This window comes from Lotus japonicus, chromosome 4, assembly GCF_012489685.1.
Source record: "Lotus japonicus ecotype B-129 chromosome 4, LjGifu_v1.2".
In the NCBI taxonomy this organism is placed as follows: Eukaryota; Viridiplantae; Streptophyta; class Magnoliopsida; order Fabales; family Fabaceae; genus Lotus; species Lotus japonicus.
In genome coordinates, this window is record NC_080044.1 from 74,166,480 (window position 1) to 74,189,498 (window position 23,019).

General features: G+C 35.1%; 4 protein-coding genes across 4 annotated transcripts; 1 reads left to right on the top strand and 3 right to left on the bottom strand.

Annotated features, from left to right (window-relative positions):
• Window positions 1-572: 572 nt before the first annotated feature.
• LOC130713869 (acyltransferase Pun1-like) lies at window positions 573-2,331 on the bottom strand. The gene has a single exon (XM_057563688.1). The coding sequence runs from the start codon at window positions 2,205-2,207 to the stop codon at window positions 840-842; it is 1,368 nt and encodes a 455-aa protein (XP_057419671.1). The 5' UTR covers window positions 2,208-2,331; the 3' UTR covers window positions 573-839.
• A 5,078-nt stretch (window positions 2,332-7,409) lies between these two features.
• LOC130714961 (acyltransferase Pun1-like) lies at window positions 7,410-9,135 on the bottom strand. Its single transcript, XM_057564948.1, has one exon. It carries the CDS (start codon window positions 9,081-9,083, stop codon window positions 7,578-7,580), a length of 1,506 nt encoding a protein of 501 aa, XP_057420931.1. The 5' UTR covers window positions 9,084-9,135; the 3' UTR covers window positions 7,410-7,577.
• Window positions 9,136-13,084: 3,949 nt separating this feature from the next.
• LOC130713349 (uncharacterized) lies at window positions 13,085-13,825 on the top strand. The gene has a single exon (XM_057563121.1). The coding sequence runs from the start codon at window positions 13,085-13,087 to the stop codon at window positions 13,823-13,825; it is 741 nt and encodes a 246-aa protein (XP_057419104.1).
• Window positions 13,826-20,651: 6,826 nt separating this feature from the next.
• LOC130713963 (acyltransferase Pun1-like) lies at window positions 20,652-22,274 on the bottom strand. Its single transcript, XM_057563788.1, has one exon. The coding sequence runs from the start codon at window positions 22,165-22,167 to the stop codon at window positions 20,824-20,826; it is 1,344 nt and encodes a 447-aa protein (XP_057419771.1). The 5' UTR covers window positions 22,168-22,274; the 3' UTR covers window positions 20,652-20,823.
• Between the last annotated feature and the right edge of the window lie 745 nt (window positions 22,275-23,019).

Below are 23,019 nucleotides of genomic sequence, written 5' to 3' on the forward strand. Positions count from 1 at the left end.
GACTATCGAAAGGAGGCTATTACCGGAAATGAAAACACTGAAACCCCTTTTAGTCCTGTGGCTTGTAAGAACTTACGTATATACAGAGGTCAAAACTCAAAAGTGCGTGCAGACCCAATGACAGTGAAGATGTGTGCTAGGAGCACACAAACCTTTATCCCTTACGCTACCATACCTACCAACGACAACCACATATCAACCCAATTTAGCGTCCCCGAATGATAGCTCAAGTGGTAAGAGCTATGGACATAAGGGTTGGCTGGGGTGAAGGGTGAAGGATCCTTGGTTTTACTAACATTTCTAACAACTAACATTTGTCTATAAAAAAAATCAACCCAATTTAGCACCCGTGGTCATCTATCCTAAGACCACATGCAAACATTAAATATTTACAAGATAAATAATGACCATGTACATAAAAACAAGCAAAAAAAATAAGAAGGGGTGAGACAAAAAAAAAGAGAAAGCTAAAAATTCACAATTAACTATGTCATACTTGACACTCAATGTATTTCCAATAGAGTCCTCATCTGTCGCAACAAGAGTTGCGACAAGATGGTGCTAATAAGCAAAACAATATTGAAATGAAGGGAATAAATTAACACAAAAATATGCTTGAAAATATTATATCAAAAGGGGGACTTAGTAAATTAAAAAACAACAACTATATTATTATTATGACTCTATCCCATTAATTGAGGTTGACTATATTGATCATGGTTGACTCATATTAAAGATACCAGGCATCAAATATTCAAGAAATAAAATTACAATGAAAATTAGAGAGTTTGAGAAGAGAGAACAATATCATCATTTTTTAGGAATTGGATTCAAAGACGCTAATTGAAGGAGCTCTCTGTTACGCTCGAATCTAGCCATGGGCTTGGATTCAAAGAAGCATATTGAAGGATCTCTGCATTACGCTCAAATATGGCCATGTCTTTCTTGTCCATATTCACATACGCTTCAATTCCCTTCCCATCACTTGTGTCTATTAAAAATACAGAATTCACCAAAGGAGTACCAATAATTGTCACCCATATCGGTTTGCCCCACCCAAAATCCGTTTCATACATTGGGAGCCTGCATAAACTAGAATACATAAACATTATTTCCTTCTCTTTCTGATCAGAACCACAAGGCTCTGGAGCTGAAGATGCTTGTTTCAGGCACTCGGAAATAAATGATAAGTCCTTATTATTCCTTCCAAATTTTTTTGAATACACGTCACAAAACTTACATAACTCTTCTTTTATTTTGCTTACCAACTCGGGTAGTAATCTTTCCTTCTTGTCCACGACTGGGTTAAACACGTGATACGGCCAAACCATGTTCCCAACGCACTTGTTAGGCAATGGAGGAATCACTATTCTGCGGAGGTTGACAGGTATGCGAAACGATGTCGCATTTATAGCTATCCCTAGAGCAGAAACTGCACACTTGTGAATCCAAGCATTGACAACTTGAACGCGTGTGGGATTTTCTACCCCTTGGGAACACACCATGGCCTTGAGGGACTCGATTTTTGAGGCTTGGAACACGAATCTTTTGCATACTACCATTTTGGATTTCCCAAAAATCATTTCTGGGAAAACAGGCAAGTCTTCTTGTGGGAACATTGAAATTCCACCATCAAGAAAAGATGAGGGTAATAATAACTCTCCTTCTTTTTCTCGATTCATGGTGGCCCAATCATTCACAAAGTTGAAAATAGTGGCGGCATCGCCAACTTTGTGACTCATGCACACACTGATTGCTATTCCTCCGCATGCAAAACAATTTATTTGAACCGCAACTATACTTCCACTTGAGCTCATCATAAAATCCCACCTGAATCCATCAGGGAACAGAGGGTTCAGCAACATGTCAGTGGGGTCTTGGAGTATTGAAGATAACTTTGTGCTTGTGACCCTTGTGACAAGAAATAACACACCTAGATCGTTGCATTCGATAGAAAGCTGATCTCTAAACCTACCTGCCAAAGGGTAGTATCGGGATAGAACTTTAGATAAGGATTTCTTAAGCTCACATATTTTGTTTTTTAGGTCACATTCTTGTTCCACCTCCTTTGGCTGGTAAAAGAAAAGTGAAGGCATATAGTTACGGAACATGATGTGATCTATGAAAGAAAGGGGATAAATTCTGAGATGAGGAGGAGTAGGTGTAGATGGTGTGATCGTTTCTCTAGAAATTAATTTAATTTCCATGGTTGCCACTCTTGCTGATACTTCGTTCCTCACAAGTATGCTATCCCTCCAATGACTTGTGTGAAGCAAGTTTATTTACACAAAAATATATATAGGAAAATATTACCTTTATTAATAGATAAGAAAAAGCCCGATTTTATGAGAATGATTCGATCCGTAAGAGATGGGATATCAACGAGATTTTATTACAAAATTAATAGACTTGTTGATAGTGTTGGAATGGCATTCAAGTGGCCATTTATTCCTATTCATTTTGTGTTCCCATTTGATTGTGCAGCCCCATTATTTTAGCCTTGTCTTTCTAATTCTGATTTCCTCTAATCAAGCCTTCCTTCTATATTTGATTCAATCTTTATGATATTGCATCTCCATTCATTGTGGTGGGAGACATGACTTTTATTAGTTTTAATACACATTAAATTGATATAATAGCCTTTCAATATGGTGCTGCAATGGTATCATCCTGCCATCTGAGTCCTCCGAAGACAACAACATTAGGGATTCTTTCTTTTATATTATTAATTAAGCCTTGGCCATTTGCATTTTTCTGATTCTTTTTCTCTTCTTTTTCTATTCACTTTGAAATCTTCTCAAGCCTTGGCCATTTATTTAATTTCTGATTCTTTTTCTGTAGTACAAGAGTGGCATGAAGCGACTGGTTTTTTAATCTTTTTAATTTCTTCAAATCTTCTAACTCCTTCTCCCTGCCCAGGTACCATCTAATCTATGTTTCTAAAAGTTCAATTAATTAATGGTGATTTTACCATCTAATCGTAACATGAAAGAGCATCTTTCTGAGTCATTTGGCAAAAGAAGGTTGTGGTTTATTCTTTATATATTGAATTGAGTTTATTATATTTATGTTGAACGTACACAGAAAATTTACCTCCCTTCCTAGCATAAAGTATCTCTCCGTTCATTTTTAAGTGTTATTCTAGCAAAAAGCTCTCAAATCAAGATAGTGGGTTATTTGAGTTTTTTTTTTTTTTCCATTCTACCCTCTCACATCTTTTTTTAGTACTGTAGCTTTTTCTTTCTACCCTCTCACATCCTAATCATGAAGTTATAAAGTTTTCAAACCAAAATAGTGGATAATTACTTTTTTGTTCCAGTTTCTCTCTCATATCATTAAACTATTTATCATTCTTCCCTTCTTAGTAGCAATAAAAATTTATAACTTCTTTCCAATTTTTAATGTTAACACATTTTTTTATGTAACTTTGAAAGCTCTTTTGTGTACTTTCATTGGAATTTAATTTACACTTACTAGACAAGACTTTGAATTGATGTAATGGGAATTTAATTTTCATTTACTAGTAAGGGTATAATTGACAAAATTGACCTTAAAACATCAAAACGACAGTTAAATAGAAACAAAAAATTTCTTCTAAAACGACACTTAAAAAGGAACGGAGGGAGTAACTGACACTATTTCTAGTTGAATTTTGTTCCTAATTATCTGTCACTTTACAAAGTTCAAGAGAGCATTAATTATACTTTATCAATTGGACCCTTTATTTATTGGTGGTAGAAAAATTGAAAAGTTAGAGTTAATAAGAGAGATTAAGGGTATAATAGGAAGTTAAATTGTAATTTTAATAAAACAAGAACATAAATTATTATTTCTTAATACTTGTGCAACTGAATGCTATTGATTGGCTCCAAAGAGAAGTGGGCTGTGTTGGTGTGTGTCACATTTTCAGAGAATCAAACGGGATAGCTGATGAATTAGCAAAGATGGGCTGTGATAGGATTAATCCGCTTTGGGAGGTTCTGGTATGAATCCCGTCACCCCCCCTTCGCCTAGTGATCCCAGCTAGCTGCGGCTTCTGGACTTGCTTATGGATTGTTGTGGAGCTTTGGGTCGTTATTTCTTCTGCTGGCTGGTTCCTCTGTCATTTTTTCTGAGTGGTAGGGCTCATGTGTTCTCCCACTGTGCGCCTCTGGAGCCTTTGATTAGTGCCTTTATCTTTGGTTTCTCTTCTGTTTCTGTATCTGTTTTAGCTTCTTCTGTTTTTGTTTTCTCTTTTGTTTTCCTTTTGCCTTGGCTGCCACGGTTGCCTTGGCTTTTGCTGTTCTCCGCATGAGCTTCTGTCTCATGTTACCTTTCTATTAATATATGCTTTCAGCTTTCAAAAAAAAAAAATGTCAGTTATATAGAAATGAAGGGAGTACTATTAGTATGTTTATATACCATGATTGGGACTTCTACCCGATTTTATTTACTACATATCATTTGTGCTTCTTTAATTTTATTTTGGCCTTTAAAAAAACATTGGGGTAGAGGAACCCCTTTAGCAGCAGCTCCTTTAATGCTGTAAACATTGGGGTAAAGGAACCCCTTAAATTTACTACATACTATTTTCCAGCACTCACTCGAGGCTCGAGGATAGCTAGACAAGAGACATTATGTCTTATAACAATATTTTTAAGGAGTAGAGGGATCCCTTTATCATCAGCTCCTCTAATGTTCTAGTTGAATGTCAAAATGTTCTTTTTAAAAGGCCAAAATAAAATTAAAGAAGCACAAATGGTGCTTCAATCCAAATACAACGAGTTCTTCAATAAACTACTCACAAAATACAATCAGCCATAAACACACTATCACACCCAAGGCACTCAAGTGGCCAAGCTAAGACCCATATCCCTGTTAGAGAAACATAAGACAAAGGGAAAACCCGTGCCTACCAATTATATAGGGCAGCAAGCCCAGAGGCACAGAATTGAGGACATAACGACCATACAATGTTTTTTTTAGATAAGCCATTCTACTTTTAATATTAATAAGTCACAAGGGGTGACATCATAACACGCCAATCCCACTGAGATTTCACACAGACAAGCTTCATTATTTTTTTTATAAGTTCAAATATATATATATATATATATATATATATATATTAAAAAAGAGGGACAAGATTAAGCTTGGGAATATGACAAAAATGATATGACAAAAACAAAAATCTTCAACCGTCCACAAGAATACACAACCTCTAAACCACCCTATAAAGAGAAACAAAGCAAAAGCACCTAGAACCAAAAGAAAAAAACCAAGGTAGCGAAGATAAAGACCTAAAAACATAACTAAAAGCAAAACCCAAGAGAGACCCCGACACTCAGGGCGGCCACCACTCCTTCATTTCTTGTACCAGCCGCGGATAGCCACCTCGTCCCCACTGGGAAACGTACAACCCACAAGCTTTTTAACAAGCCATGCCTTCTTAGCCCTCGTCCAGTAACTGCCGCCAGGGGCACTCTCGGAATCCAAAGGAGCAGGAGAAATCGAGGGCGTGATCGCACCAAGGGGGGAGCCTCCACCATCAGACGTAGCAAAATCCACACAAGTATCCTGGGGCACCAGGCGAGGCTTACGACCTTTGATGACCTTCTTTGGGCGCCCTCTTCCTCGTGGAAGAGGAGCACAAGGGGTCTTGGAAGATTTCCCCCTCTCAAAGGTGCTACCACCAACAAAGGGTGAAACATCAAGCCCCTCCACGACTCTATCCACAACGCAGCACCCCACAACAAGAGAAGAAGGGCCTACATCTATAACCAAAGAAGGAACAGGAATCCTCACGACCTCTGGGCCTCTCTCCACCACCACCAAAGCTCCACAGTCGGCTGAATCTAGACCCTCCTCTTCCAAATCAGCAACTGCAGACAAATCTTCAGTCAACTAAGAGATACCTCTAAGACCCCAACATGGCCCCAAATCACAAAAGCAGTGTTTTTCCTCGATCAACCTCTCCTCAATCGGCGAAGATAAGGACTCATGAGGAACTAACGAATTCCCCACTAGAACATCCCTCCAAGACAAAACCATCGAACCAAGCCCCTTCGTTTGCCTTCCTTGTAACTTGTAACCTCCCAAACTCCTTCCTTAACTCCGAGAACAAACATCCGCCTCCGCGTGACCCGCACTAGGGACATCCTTGAAGGGAAACCTTGCATGCTTTACTGCCAAAAAAGCCCCTCCCACCTTGAAGCCATCCAGAAACTTAATAGCCATCTCTGCACAAGCCACAGGCGCAAACCTAACAAACCCAAAACGCCACCGTCGGCCCTTCCTCTTCGTGCGCTGGACAAACACCTTATCTGGCTTCCGATGCTGTGAAAACAAATCTCTGATTTGATTATATCCCACTAAATCAGAAATGTCGTCAATGAACAGAGTGATACACTCCCTGAAAGAACCTTCCCTGCCCCACTTCCCGTCGGCAGGACCATCGCCACCCTCAGATTCCTCTTCATCCAGAGCGTGTTCTCCTCCACCCTGAGAGCGGCCTTGGCCAGAGCCCGTCGCACCTGAAGAGTGCTGCATCACAACCGAACAGAGGAAAACAGGGCCAGACAGAGGAGGAGCACGAAAATCGTTGGCTGAGAGGAGACCAGAGAGATAGTGTTCGAGCACCGACAATGGCAAGGAGGGACCAGCGAACAGAGCTAGGCGAAGCCCAGGAAGAAGACCACGAACATTCCTCACTGACCACGGCAAGGTGAAAACCCCTCTTTGGGCGACGTAGGGGACAGAGGAGAAAGATCAGAAGGAGCAAAGAAACCAGAAGATGATGGAGCAGAGCTCGTACAGTGGCGGCGCACGGAGGCTGGCCGGCGTCAAGAAAGACGTACGCTGCCACCAGGAGGCACAAGATGTAAAACCCTACCAAACTGTTTTAATAAGGTGTAATTTCACTAATTTGACAAACTTCATTATTAAGATGATGATTATTAACGTATGTTATTTATTATAGTACTATAACTTATGAGTTATAATTAACAAGCATGAAATAACTTATGTTAAAAAAAAAAAAACAAACATGAAATAACTTGCCTTGCATCTGAAATTAATGAAATTGAGAAAATTTACAGAAATGATAGAATTAGACTCCTCGCATGTTTCAAGCATTAACGATACAAGGTTGCAAGGTTAGTATTTTCTAGTTTCTACTAATTTCTTTGAGACTTTTTTTGAGTCGTCTATTCCTATTTCCATTAATTCGATTATTTCCGTAAGTTTTCTCAATTTCATATGCTTCACCAAACAAGGCACCATTATTTCATTTATTTATTTTACAAATTTTCCAATTTTAGCGTTGTTACGCTAAAGGGAATGTCATTAGCATCGACCATTAATGTCGTAGTGTTATACTCTAATTCAGAGAGAGAAACATAATGGAACCTAGCGGGAAAAAATCCAAACAATGTTGAAATAAAGCTTTTATGACTTTATCCCACTAAGATAGACTATGTAATTAAATCACATTTTGACGAACATTAAAGGTATCATACAACAATTATTAGAAAAAATTACAAAGAAAATGAGAGCGTTTGAGAAGAGAGAACAATATTAGCATTTGTGAGGGTTTTGAATCAGAAACGCGAATTGAGGGAGCTTTGCATTATGCTCAAATATGGCCATGGGTTTGGATTCAGAGAAGCAAATTGAAGGAGCTCCGCATTACGCTCAAATCTGGCCATGTTTTTCTCGTCCATATTCACAAGCGCTTCAATTCCACCCCCATCTTTTGTATCCATAAAAAATACGGCATTCATCATTGGCATACCAGTAGCTGTCACCCAGATAGGTTTGCCCCACCCAAAATCTGTTTCATACATTGGGAGTCTGCACAAACTAGTATAGGTAAAAAAAAATTCCTTCTCTTTAAGATCAAAACCACAAGGCTCCGGAGCTGGAAGAGCTTTATTGAGGGGCTCAGGAATTGGAGATGCTTGTTTCAAGCACTCGGAGATAAATGTCAAGTCCTTATTATTCCCTCCAAATTTATTTGGATACACCTCAGAAAACTCACGTAACCCTTCTTTTAATTTTCTTACCAACTCAGGTAGCTCTCTGTCGCTCTTGTCCACCACTGGGTTGAGCACGAAATACCTCCAAGCCATATTCCCTATGCACTTGTCAGGCAATGGAGGAACCATTTTTCCACGGAGGTTGGCTGCTATGCAGAGCGATGTCTTATTTAAAGTTAACCCCAATGCAGAAACAACACACTTGTGAATCCAAGCAGTGACAATATCAACGCGCGTAGGATTTTGCACCCCGTGGGAAGATACCATGGCCTTGAGAGACTTGATTTTAGAGGCTGGGAACACGAACCTTCTGCACACTAAAGTGCTACTGTTGTCTTTTGCGAACACCATTTCGGGGAAAACAGGCAAGTCCCCTTGTGGGAACAATGAAACTCCACCATCAAGAAAAGGGGAGGGTAATAATAACTCTCCTTCTTTTTCTCGATTCACGGTGGCCCAATCATGGACAAAGTTGAAAAGAGTGGCAGCTTCGCCAATTTTGTGACTCATGCACACACTGATTGCCATGCCTCCACATGCAAAACAATTTATTTGAATGGCAAGTATACTTTCAATTGAGCTCATAACTTGCCACTGCAATCCATCAGGGTACAAAGGGTTCAACAATGTTTCGGTCGGGTTTTGGAAGATCGTTGATAGCTTTGTACCTGTGATTCTTGTGACTAGAAATAACACACCTTGGTCGTTGCATTCGATAGAACGACGATCTATGAGCCTTCCTGCAAATGGGTAGTATCTAGATAGAACTTGAGATAAGGATTTCTTGAGATGTGATATTTTGGTTTTTTGGTCACATTCTTGCCGCACCTCGTTTGGCTGGTAAAAGAAAAGTGATGGCATATAATTAGCAGGAATGACTATATCTAGGAAAGAAAGGGGATAAATTCTTAGGTGGGGAAGAGTTGGTGTAGACGGTGTGATGATTTCTCTTGAAATCAATTCCATTTCCATCGTTGCATCTACTAATTCCTTCCTCAACACTAGCGAGTATTCTATTTGTCTGAAACAAATGTATTTCACACCTTCCATTCCTCTAACTAGAAACATATATAAGAAAATATTAGACCACCTCAGATAATGAGTAGCTAGAAAATATGATTCGATCGGTAGGTGATAATTGATATGGTAGTATCATGGAATCGAGATTTTTATTATAAAATAGTACCTTGTTAATATTATTTCGAGAAGGTAACATGCACGCTTCTTATAATATACAATTTTACATTATTAAAAAAAGTCTTCGTCCCTTGCCATCCACGCAGTTACATAAAAAAATTAAAGGACCCCTACAAAAAATTAATTTAGCATGCGTGGGGATCTCTTCCTTGATAGGGACGCGGATAAATGAATCTAAAATATATGTTCAAACACCATTTCCCCTTCATTGTTATGTATTGTTACAACATATTTCGAATAATAACTAAAGTGGTAAGAGTTAGAAAACATATAAATTGAGTATGAGAAATCTAGAGATTAATCACTAGATGTTACAATTTATAATTGTGATGTATTAAAAAAATGTTAGTTACAACATATCATTAATTATAACAACTATTACTTACTATTTTCTCTGCTCATCTCACTTCTTCAATCTCACTTTAGGTGCTTACACCAAAATAGTGTATGCCAAGCCTCCATTTGCGTGAGTTTTTTTTCCCTGTTCCATCAATGAGAGTTTGTCATGTAAATTAATAGTTTTTCAGTTTTTATTTTCCGATGAATAAAAAGAAATAATTTTTTCAGTTTTTAAAAACTAAAAATCAGTTTGATTCGATCTGTTTTCAAAATTTAAAACTGCTTTCGAAAATAATTCTCATTTTTCAGACTGAAACTAAAAGACTAAAACAGATAAAAATGTTTTCAGTTTTTGTTTTTAATTTTCAGATATCAGTTTTCTAAATGTTGGGAAACGTGTCATTTAAACTGTTTTCTTCTTCTGAAAACTGTCTATAAAATATGATTGGCAAAAGAAAAGTAATTGACTGGTAAAAGAAAAGTGTAGGCATATAATTACAGAACCTGATGTGATCTATGAAAGAAAGAAGATAAATTCTGAGGTGAGGTGGAGTGGGTGTAGATGGTGTGATGAAATTTGAGAAGTCGATAAAATTTGAGAGCAACTTTAATGCAATTAATTAAAGTAATTGATGTTTTTTAAGGGGCGTGAAGTAATTCTAAGGTGAGGAGGAGTGGGTGTGGATGGGGTGATGGCTTCACTAGAAATTATTTCAATTTCCATGGTTGCCTCTTCTCTTCTGCTTGATCGTTCGTTCCTCTCAAGTAAGCTATCACTCCAATAATGTCTTGTCCGAAACAAATGTATTACTACACATTTCCCCATTCCTGGCCTACACCTAGAAATATATTATTAGGGAAATATTACAATTTGTGAATAGAAACAAAGAAAAACGCACCTCAATTTATCAATAGAGAATATATTCTCGGTTGGTGATGTGATAATATCGAGATTTTTCTTATAAAATAGACTAGTTGATAATACATAACTACCAGCCTTGCATGAGACAAGCGGGTGACTGAACATTGAAAGATAAAAAATAGCTAGGTTGACACCTCAATTACATTTTAGTTAGAGAAATTAATTTTATATGATTTAAACAGATTTCTTTTCCTATATATCTTTTTTCTATTCCAACTATATCACACATCATTTTTCACACTTCACTTATTCTTATATCTGTTTCCTCACGTTGGATTCGACTTATTTACAGTACAATATTTACAAAATTATACCAAGCATGTGCAACTTTTGTTTTAATTACAATACTAGTATAAATCGTCACTTGAAGTGGCGATACTTTTTTTTTATGAAATCGATACTGGTAATGGTGACACCAATTTTTATTTTTAATTTTTAATTTCTCTGTAGTGACGGAGACAAATCCCTCACAATATCTTAGTATATAATATTAAAGGTATTAGTGACAGATTGTGAAGCGAGAAGATATTTGTCGCAAACTGTTTGGTGACGGAATCTCCTTTGCGACGAAGTTTAATTCGTCACAGATTTCAAGTGAATAATGAAAAATAAATTAGCGACGGAAACTCGAGTGGGAACATTCCATCGCAAAAAGCAATGGAATATTGTTTGTGACGGCAAACCTTCTCAAATTCGTCACTAATTCCTTTATGTATTATATATACTAAGATTTTGTGATACAATTTTTCCGTCACTAAGAAATAGAGTAATATGGCGATTTCATGTAAAAAATGGATCGCCACTTAAAGTGGCGATTTATAATAGTTTTGTAGTTAAAACAAAAGTTGCATTTAAAACAAAAGTTGCACTAATTTGGTACTGTGGCTGGGTAAATTGGGTGTATTGTGGGTGACCCTTGCTGGTTTTGTGTAATCTATTATTTTTGTTTTTCTAGTGCGTTTTTGCTTATGGACTTGCTCCTTCTCTCCTTTTCTTTCTACACTTTAGCTTTGTTTCCTCTTAAGTGGTAATGACTTTGTTTGGTCCATGAATATTTACTAAAAAAAGAAGCATGGTGATGGTGTGGTGAAGATGATGAAGAGGAGGAAGATAAAGAAGATGAAAGATGATGAAGATGAACTTAAATTACGGATTTTATTAAGTTTTTTATTTTTTCTGCTTAAATAAATGAGTTGGAGATCCCTTGTCTCCTTACTTATTTATTCTTTGTGTTGAAGCTTTTTCAGGTTTGATCTTACAACAGAATGAACGGAAAAGGTTGCATGGAGTCCAAGTAGCTAGAGGTGCCCAGATTAGTCACCTCTTCTTTGCGGATGATAGCTTAATATTCACACGTGCAACAATGGAGGAGGCAAATTGCGTACTTGATGTGATCAAGAGGTATGAGCAAGCTTCCGGTCAACTTGTCAATTTAGAGAAGTCTGAAATCTCTTTTAGCCGAAATGTTCTAGAAACCAGTATGGTAATGATCTGAGAGAGGATGGGAGTATAGGCTGTAGACACTCATGACAAGTACTTGGGATTGCCAACCATCATTGGGAGATCAAAGAAGCAGATATTTGCCAAGGTACAAGAGCGAGTATGGCGGAAATTACAAGGATGGAAGGAGAAAACATTGTCAAGAGCGGGGAAAGAAATTTTATTGAAATCGGTAGCCCAAGCTATACCAAATTATGTGATGAGTTGTTTTAAGCTTCCTAGTGGCACTTGCAACAAGATAGAAAGTTACATGGCCAACTTTTGGTGGGGTCAAAAGGGAAGTGAGAAGAAGTTGCACTGGATTAGCTGGAATAATTTGTGCAAGCCGAAAGATAGAGGTGGAATGGGGTTTCGAAATCTTGAGGATTTTAACAAGGCCTTACTAGCAAAGCAAGTTTGGAGATTGCTCACAGTGGAAGACTCCCTTCTCTTCAAGATTTGGAAAGCAAAGTACTTCCCCAAATGCTCACTTTTAGATGCCAAAGTAGGACACCAACCAAGCTATGCTTGGAGGAGTGTGTGGAACTCTATCAACATTGTAAAGAGTGGGCTACGATGGAGGGTAGGAGATGGAAGGAAAATTAGGATTTGGGAAGACAGTTGGCTACCAAGGCAAGGGAGTGGAATGATTATTTCCACAGCAGACTCGAGAGTGCAGCTTGTTAGTGACTTGATACTGCCAGAAAGCAAAAGGTGGAATGTTCACCTCATCAATGAGATTTTTTCCCCAGCAGAAGCATGCGTTGTAAGAACAATTCCCCTTAGTTGGAGGCACACAACAGTTTTCTTCTACTAGTCAGGAAGCAGAGATGGATATTTCTCAGTGAGATCTGCATATTAACAAATCCAACAAGCCCGATTGAGCCAAAACCCAAGCAGTTCCAGCCAGAACTTCCCATGGAAAAAACTTTGGGCCACACCTACGCCAAATAAGATTAAGCATTTCATGTATAGAGTTGTCAATAACATCCTCCCATGCAGAGACAGTCTTATGAAACGTGGAATCCAAACAGGTGAAGAGTGTGCTTTATGTGGAGAACACAAGAATGAATCACTAACTCACCTTTTCCTTAGCTGCTCATGGACGCGTGTTGCCTGGTTCTCCTACCCCATGGGGCTACGATCAGATACGATTGAGGAAGGCTTTGCTGATTGGATTAAATCATGTTATCTGTCCTACAAACCAGATGAGATGAAGACAATCACACAAGCTTTGTGGGCCATTTGGAAGGCACGAAACGAGAACCTGTTCAATGGCAGACTCCAGGATCCTACTGCAGCAATTCATAAGGCTTTGGCACTTTTGATGGAATGGTTGGAAGCACAAGAGAAGACGCATCAAAGCAGTGGCACTAGCAGTAATGTGGTTTGGAAACCTCCACCAGAAAACTCACTAAAGGTGAATATAGATGCAGGGTGGACAGGAACCGAGGCTATAGGGTTTGGGTTAGTGGTGCGTGATCATAATGCCAGGATGATGTTTGCTGCTACATATATGGAGCCTGCTCGCTTTGATCCAGCTATGGCGGAGGCATTAGCATTGAGATGGAGCTTGAGCGTGATTGAGGAACTGGGCATGGATGATGTGGTAATTGAGACAGACTCAATGATAGTCTACAAAGCTATGAGGGAGGCTCATTGCAAGCCTTACATTGAGCCAATTATTTTAGACTGCAAGTTTTTAGCCTCCATGTTTCCTAAGTTTTCCATTAGTCATGTAAAAAGAAAAGCTAATAATTCAGCCCATTCCTTAGCTGCCTTAGCAAATGAATTCCCCTCTAATGTGTGGTGGGATAATCCTCCTCGCTCAGTTGCAGAGGCTATCTTTGTAGATGTTTTTTCTTTTGATTAATGAAAACTACGTACTGGCTTTCAAAATAATAATAATAATAATAAAGTTTTATAATTTTTCAATTTAAAAAAATAATAAAAATGTCACGTGGAATTGCTGACTAGGATAAAATTGAAGTCTGGCAACATTTGTCCTTAATTGAATTAAAAAAAAATTCTTAAGAACCCAATTTGATGTAAAAAAAATTTAGGTCGTGTAACCAATTCTCTTTGCAATCTCAGTGACTATTTGACCCTTTAAACCTTCAAGGTGATCTATTTTGATAATAAGGGTTCTATAAACACACTACAATATATAATAGCAATCATTGGCATAAGCTTTTCAAACGGGGATGCTAGAGTAAATTCAACATCAATATTCGAGCTCCAGTTAAGCAGATTGAAACCAAAATGATATATACACACCTCCTATGTTATACATTTCATTTTCACATATTTTTATTTTTATCTCTCTCTTCTTATCATTTATCATATCTTATACTTTCTCTTTCTTACTTTTTCTTTTTCTTCTTATCTCTCTCATCCTCCATCTCTTTCCACCTCAAAGATGAGGTCTGGACAAATAATTATCCGATTGAAACTTATGTATTAGCGTCGGTTTCAGCAAAGGAGTGAACGCAAAACAACAAAATATATAGAATAAATAATCTATATATCTATATATATATATATATATATATATGAAAATAACGTTTTATTCTAGAAGGTCTATGACACATGGCACCTCCATATTCATCAATTTTCCCTCCAAGAAAAAAAAAACTCATTCTACTTTTTTGTCACAACATACAATCATGACTCACCATATTTAATATCATTTAATGTAATTCCAATTTTTATATAACATTTATTTCAAAGATCAAAAATATTTTAAATCCTTTTAATTTAATTATCACAGCAATTAATGTTTTAATATTTAATATCTAATTTCAATTTTTTATATAACGTTTACTTGGAATTATATTTGAAAACATATCAAATATGATAAGAAAAAAAATTAAATTCGAAAATAAAACAAAAATAATCACAAATCAGAAAAAAAACTTCTTAATTTAATTTTCAACGTAATTATTATTTTAATTTTTCATGTGTTACGAAAGTACAGATTTTCAATATTTAATATTGATTTTAATTTCAATTTTTTATGTAACCTTTACTAGGAATTTTATTTGAAAATATATCTAATATAATAAAAAAATTGAACTCGAAAATAGAACAAAAATAATAAAAATCATAAAATAAAATTAATTTAAATCCTTTTAATTTAATTTTCAACGTAAATGTTATTTAAATTTTTCAATCTATATTTATATATATATGAAAAGAAGGTTTTCTTCTAGAAGACCTATGCCACATGTCTCCTCTTAAGTAATTCATTTTCCTTCCAAAACAAAAAGATATATTTCCACTTTTTTTGTCACATTAATTGCTAAGTTTAATATAGGTAAAATCTTTTTTAAGAATAAAACATAAGTAATACTTATAAAAACTATCAAAGTAAGGTTATAAATTCCAAATAATATTATTTTATGCCCCTCCATATTTTCGAAAACATGATAAAATACATGAACATCTCTAAACCTATTTCATTTCATTCATTATAAAAAATTCATGATTAGATTTAAACTTTTTGAAAATAATCAATTCTGATTAAAAAAAATTCAATTTTTATTTTCCCTTACATTCTTTTTTAAGATATATCAAATATATATTTTAAAAAAATATTACAAATTTGAAAATACGATTCATAAATATACTTGGAATCCTTTTATTTTAATTAGTAATATGCTAAATAATTATAATAAATATTCATAATTATTTTAAATAGAAATAAATATTGGATCTTTTAATTTTTATTTTTCTAAAATTCATTTATTTGTTTTTCTTTAATATTATTGTTTAAATTATTTTAAAAGATAAATTAGTTTTTTTTGAAATTCGAATTTCCTTTACTATAGTAATTGTTTAAAATCTAATTATTAATATATTAGTTGTAAAATGAGTGTCATGAGCAAATAAATTTTTGAAAATAAAATAAATATACTTTTTAAATTTTCAGCATCATTTTTTTTATTTTGAATTTTTTGAAAAATTTTCAATTGAATAAATATTCCTTTTTTAGATACTAAAATTCTGATTTCTTATAATTGAAATTAATGGCTCTAATTAATTCCTAAAATTAATGAGTATAATTAATTGTCTTTTGAAGTTCAATTTTTAAAAACCTCGATGCTCAAGAATTAATAATTTATTGGAACAATGAAATAATTTGTAAGAAATAACGAAATTTTTTAATTAAATTAGACAAGATTAATTAAAGAATTGAATTTTCAAAATGAAATATTCCACATTTTCGAAATTAAATTGATATAATTTAATTAATGAATCATCAGAACATTTAATACAAATAATTTTGTTGATATGTTTAATTTCTGATTAATTTTTCATTGACCAATAATGAATATTTTATTTTAGGAAAGCATTAATAAATCAAAATAGTTCACCTTCAATTTTTCTTTCATTTGAAACAACTATAGAGAAAAATAATTTATCAATCATGTGCAAGGTAATGCTTTAATTTTATCTTAATGCAAAAATAATTAATTTTGCTAAACATGTGCATTGGTTAGAGAATTCATTTGCTCTTTTGAGACATTTCTCACATTATTTATTTAATCTATAAATTTTGATATAATTTAATTAATGAATCCTTAGAAAATTTAATACATATAATTTTGTTGATATGTTTAATTTCTGATTAATTTTTCATTGACCAATAATGATTATTTTATTTTAGGAAAAAATTAAGCATTAATAAATCAAAATATTTCAACATCATTTTGTGCATACCTCCTCGAAAACAAGGCAAGGACTTTCATTTTCCTCCATTTCCTATTCATCTTATACTTCTTCCTCCCATCTTTGGAATTTCTTATGAAAAAAACTCATCCTGTTTTTTTCTCCGTTCTTCTACTCCATGGTAAGTATTTTCAACTTTCTTCCAAATTTTTCATACTCCTCTCTTTCCTCCCTTTCATTTTTCTGTTTCTCAATTCTTTATTCAATTTCATGTTAAGGAATTTTCACCTTCAATTTTTCTTTCATTTGAAACTACTATAGAGAAAAATAATGTATCAATCATGTGCAAGGTAATGCTTTAATTTTATCTTAATGCAAAAATAATTAATTTTTCTATACATGTGCATTGGTTAGAGAATTCATTTGCTCTTTTGAAACATTTCTCACATTATTTCTTTAATTTATCACATTCTCTTTCACTCGTTCTTTGTGGCATTGTGTTTATCTTATTTTGATTTATTGTTTTCAGAGTTTTATTTCCATTTTTTATTTTATAATTCTCCTCCACCACTATATGATCGCAAATTCGCAATATTATAAGTTTATTATTGGTTGCATTATCCTCTTATTCACTCCTTTTTATTTGTTGTGTAAAATGATTTATTTCATGTTTCATGATAGGGGTGATCGCGATGTGGTTTTAAAGGAAAAATTCATCCTATCCTATCGTTTCGGTTTTATAATTTAATCACCCAATCTTTTTTTTTTGAAATCTGGTCCAATTTTTATCAGTTTGAATTGGATTGGATTTCAGTTTTTCAAAGAAACTAAAAATCTTGAAATACATAACGAAATAGAAAATAAAATCATAAAACAAGAAGCACTGTAAAAGTTACAGAGACAAGATATCATGCTTAACACTAACATCAATATTGTAAGAAATGAATTATGTACGCACTGATATGTTTCACTTGCGCTGAATGAAAAGAAGACATATGTCTCCTAACTTGGAAAATGTTAAACACATTACTGTAAAGGTTTGGGTATACATGGAATAAAATATTATAAGTATGGTTAAATGGGTAATTATGTATGTCAAAATTTAAATAAATAAATACTTTCGGTTTGGTTTGGATCGGTTCGATTTAGAACATGGGAACTGAAAACCAATCCGATCCATTAGCAAAATATTGGTTTTTGCGGTTTTCGGTTTTTTCAGTTTTTTGTTTTTTGGATTGATTTGAGCGGTTTTAATTGGTTTGGTTCGGTATTGAACATCCCTATTTCATGATCCTATTATTTACTTATTCATCCATTTTTTATTCACCATCATATATTGTTTCACCCCTTTTTAAATCATGAAGGGGAAAGACGAAAATCCTTCAATTTATCTGCTTGGATTGATAAAATGAATTTTTCCTCCATCGTCCCTGGTAGGCGGTGGTTACCAAAGGTATGATTGAAGAGGCAAAGACAAAAAAGGGGAACAAGTTCAAACTTAAAAGTAATAGTCACATGAGAGTTTATTCAAAAATAAATCTAAATAATTTTCGTAAATTATATATTATTTTGGTTTATTTAATCTGGCAATTTTCTCCTATGATTTGATTTGAGTTTTATTAGAAGTGGGGTTTCATTTTGTTGTTACATGTTTTTTTTTTCCTTTGGCCACCAGTCACCACGGCGGAAAAGGGTCCCACGTGACTAATCTGGCTCGGGATACGGTAGTGATGTCCCTGACCACAAATGTATTATATTTTACGTTAGAGGGGATCGAACCCGGGCCAGAAGCCTAGGCAAAATCCCTTAAGGAAATACACATTCACCAAACATTTTGAATCAAAATATATATATATTATTATTAGTCTTATTGCTATTATAAATAGAAACATTGATATGAAAAATAATCAATCAAATATTAATAATTAAACATGTATTAAAAAATTAAAATACTGATTTAATGCATATATAAAAATTTGAGTGACTTTAAGCCTTATAATTTAAAATATTTAATTTTTTTCATATTTAAATAAGTAAAAAAATTGAAGTTATAAAAAGTTGTGGTAGACTAATACACAATTATCACTATTAAGAACATATAGTTGGAACAATTGTTAAAATATATTTACTAAAAAGATACAAAACATAATATTACATGAAATTTAAATTATAAATAATAAAAGTCACCCGTGCCCTGCACGGGTAATTCCGCTAGTTTGATTTGAAAATGAAAGCATCACCTTTGCGCAACATTAAAAAAATTGTCATACTCTCTTCACTCCCTAATCATACAATCAAGCAATTAATTAATTATCCTATATGTAGGTCCTCCTACCACGTAAAACAAACCTGCCCTCATTTGTCTATAGCGCACAATCAAACATCAAATTAATTTCAAAAAAAAAACATCGAATTAATAGTTTAATATATATACCACACTGGCTAATTTATGACAATTATTGACCGCACTGGCTAAATTATTTCATAGATATAGTCTTGAGAATTATAACTCTTTCAAGTGATGAGTATTGAGAGACACACATACAGAACGTAGAGCACAAAAAGTTCGATTAAACAAATTTTTGAAGATAAGAGAATCTCTAATATAAATACGAAAAAGGAAACAACACACCAACTCCAACATAAATACCGCCATTTTTAAATATGAACAAGATGGAAACAACACATACCAACTCCATCATAGATATCATCATTTATATAATACACCGAAAGGCATTATTTTTTCAGCAAAAGCAATCTCAGCAGGCCGCAACTGCAATATAATTACAGACACAAATAATGATTTCAATTTTCTTCGTTATCATGATCTTGATGAGAAATTTACAATTTATAAAAGTGATCATACATGTGTCACCATTTTAAGTGATAGAATATTCTAGAATATTCTAGTGTAATATGGCGATTTTCAATAGACAATAGACTACAAGCTCAATAGCCTATTGGCCCCCGACTCTCCGTCCCATCAAAGTACTTATTGACAATATGGCATGTAATTCCACAATGAGAACAAATAGGTCCGTCTTTCTTGAAATTATATATGTGCTTTGAATTCTCAAAAGATTTTGGAGCAGATTTAACAGCGCGCAAATGTCAAATGATCATTATGAAGTGATAATTCGGGGACCCTATGTGTAAGCGGCATACACATTTAGCGGTGTTCAAAACCCCTACTAAATGCGAAGGAGTTTTAGAACCCCTTTACAATAAATATGCAATTTAATTTGTGGCAGCAGTTTAAAGCCGATAAAAAATGTTCTATTTTCTTTATATATATACTTTGCAAAATGTAAGTAAAAGTTTTAACCGTATCATTTTGTGAATGTATTCCCTTTGATTTTCTTTTTGAATCACCGAAGAAATTCAATACTTTATTGATCGACAGAATTGGTTCCATTAATAGGTGAGACCTCAAATATGAGAAAATAAAGGACTCAAACCCATGAAAAGGGCATAACTTCAATCTCTGAGTAATCAAGTGCGAATTCATCATAAAGTTCCGGCATTGGAATTGAGGCCCATGGACGGATCTATCATCTATGTTATAGCCTATAGGATATGGGGGATTTGCCCCCACCAATTTTTTGATGTTTCCTTAATATTATTTGTTGTTTGTATTATTTTTCTTAAAAAAATTATTTTCTTACTACTATATGTGTTATTTGCCCACACTACTTATTTATATGTGTGTTAGTATGTATATTGCCCTCACAACTCAAACTTTCTGATCCGTCAGCCATCGATAAAACCTACCTTGTTCTTGACAGAGAGTGCAACAAGCATTGCTCTGCTCCACGCATTGCCTTACTAAAATCCTAAGAAAAATTGAGCAAACACCACTAGTCACTTCCACTTCAAAGGATGAGAATTAAATTAAATACTCAAATTCTAAGAGAGATCGAGAGAAATAAAATTCATGATTGAACCTATTAAAAAGCAAAGCAAAATATATTGGAATGAAGAAAAAAATCAACAAAAACATACTTAAAAATATGGTATAAGGGGATAAATTTTTTGAAAAGTAAAAAGAACAATTTTATTTCATAGATAAAGTCATAGGACATTGAAGAGACACTTCTAGAATCACAGTGAACAACAAGCTTGATTAAACAACTTTTTGAAGATAAGAATTAAGAATCCCTCCTGCAAAGTACAAGATGGAATTTGAGAAGAGAACATTAATTAGTATGTTATCTCACGGCTTGGATTCAAAGTGGCATATTGAAGAAGCTCCACATCGCGCTCAAACCTGACGATGTCTTCCTCTTCCATATTCACAATCACTTCAACTCCTCGCCCATCTCTCGTATCGGTCAAAAGCATACCATTACTCACGAACCACCCACAAGTGGTTGCCCAGAGCGGTTTGCCCCACCCAAAATCCGCATTATACAATGGGAACCCGCACCAACTAGTGTAAATAAACAAATTGTGAACGTCCTTGATCTCATCATAACCACGAGGCTTGTTCAAAGGTGAAGGACCTTGGTTCATGCACTTGGAGATGAACGCCACATCCTTATCTTCCCCTCCAAATTTCTTTGGATACACTTCACAAAAATCAGCAAAATTTGCTTTTGTTTTGGCTACCAAATCATGTAGCTCTATTTCCTCATCCTTGTCTGCGCCCGGGGTGCACATATATAAGAACCAAAACATGTTCCCAACGGACTTGTTAGGCAACGGAGGAGTCATTCTCCTGCGGAGGGAGACCACTTGACGGAACGATGTCTTGTCAAAAGTTAACCCTAGCGCGTGAACCGCACGCATGTAGATCCAAGCGGTTATAACTTCCACGCGCGTGGGGTTTTGCACGCCATGGGAAGTTACCATTTCCTTGAGGGAGTTGATTTTCGAGGGTGGGAACACGAACCTTCTACACACCGCGTTGCTCTTGTTGCCTTTCCCAAACACTATTTCGGGGAAACAAGGCATGTCCTTGTGTGGGAACACTGAAACTCCACCATTGAGTAAAGGGAGGGACAATTGCGTCAACGCCTCTCCTTTTTCTTTTGTCATGGCGGCCCAGTCGTTTACAAAGTTTAGAGTGGTGGTAGCGTCACCCATTTTGTGACACACGCACGCAGTGATCGCGAGACCACCACATGAGAAAAAATTGATCTGGACAGCTGCGATGCTTTCATCGTACTCCGTGACTTTCCATGGCAACTTATCAGGGAACAAAAGCCTGAGCAATGTTTCGTTGGGGTTTTGTAGGATTGTTGATTGCTCCCCTTTGATCTCAGTGACCCGAAAGGGCACACCTTCGTCGTTGCACTCGATGGAAAGTTGGTCTCTAAGCCTGCCTGCAAAGGGGTAGTATCGGGTTAAAACTTCAGAGAGGGAGTTCTTGAGGTTTGATATTATGGATTGTTTGTCACTCTCGTTTGGATGGTAAAATAGAGCTACTGGGATATAATTACGGTACATCATGTTATCTATGAAAGAGAGAGGATAGATTCTAAGGTGAGGAGGAGTGGGTGTTGATGGTTTGATAATTTCAGTAGAAATTAATTCCACTTCCATGGTTGCTGATTCTTCGTGCCTCACTTGAATCCCTTACTTCAAACAAGTTAGGGTCACTGAACACTCGATGTATTGCACACCTATCTTTCCTCTAACTAGAATGAATATATATGCACTCCCTAAGTTACTTTTATATATATATATATATATTACAAGATATCAAATGATTCTTGTCTTCTTAATAATTAAAGGCATGGGTTTTTCTATTCATAACTCGACCCTACATGTGCGCAAAATGGATCCTCTGATCCTATCACATGTGTACTGTGCGTTGTGCTTTGTGACTCTTCCTTTTTTATTCATTGGCTCATGAACATGGGTGACGTGGAGTGCAATTCTTTTATAGACGACCACCACTAACGGCCGTGATTAATCTTCTTGTGTAAGTGTTTGCAATAAACACTAAGCATATAGCGGCTGGTTTCGTCATAAAATATGTTCCGTTCTCATGAGTAAGAATGAAATTTCAATCTCATAATTAAGAGGTGATGTGAGTAACCATCATGTTATCACACTGTATGGTTGTTGAATGCACATCTTATTGATAGAAAGCACCTAAATTTTTTACCCCAAGTCAACAATTGTGTGCAGCGTGCTTGTGGCTCTTCCTTTATTTTTATTCCTTGGTAGTGTGAACCTGGAAGTTTTTATTCATAGAAAAGCAGCTCAATTTACGGATCAAAAACGTGATTCGATCCGGGTAGCTCATGTGAATGTGATATTGTTGAGATTTTGTTATAATATAGATTAGCTCTTGCACCATTATATTGATGTTCTCTTTTACTTTGACATAGTATTTTGTTACATAAAATATATAACACATGGGGAGTTTTACGGTGAATCTTCAGAAGT

What these genes read in the sequence shown, in the direction of transcription:
- LOC130713869 (XM_057563688.1), bottom strand. Translation starts at nt 2,207, where the DNA reads ATGGAAATTAAATTAATTTCTAGAGAAACGATCACACCATCTACACCT.
- LOC130714961 (XM_057564948.1), bottom strand. Translation starts at nt 9,083, where the DNA reads ATGTTTCTAGTTAGAGGAATGGAAGGTGTGAAATACATTTGTTTCAGA.
- LOC130713349 (XM_057563121.1), top strand. Translation starts at nt 13,085, where the DNA reads ATGGGGCTACGATCAGATACGATTGAGGAAGGCTTTGCTGATTGGATT.
- LOC130713963 (XM_057563788.1), bottom strand. Translation starts at nt 22,167, where the DNA reads ATGGAAGTGGAATTAATTTCTACTGAAATTATCAAACCATCAACACCC.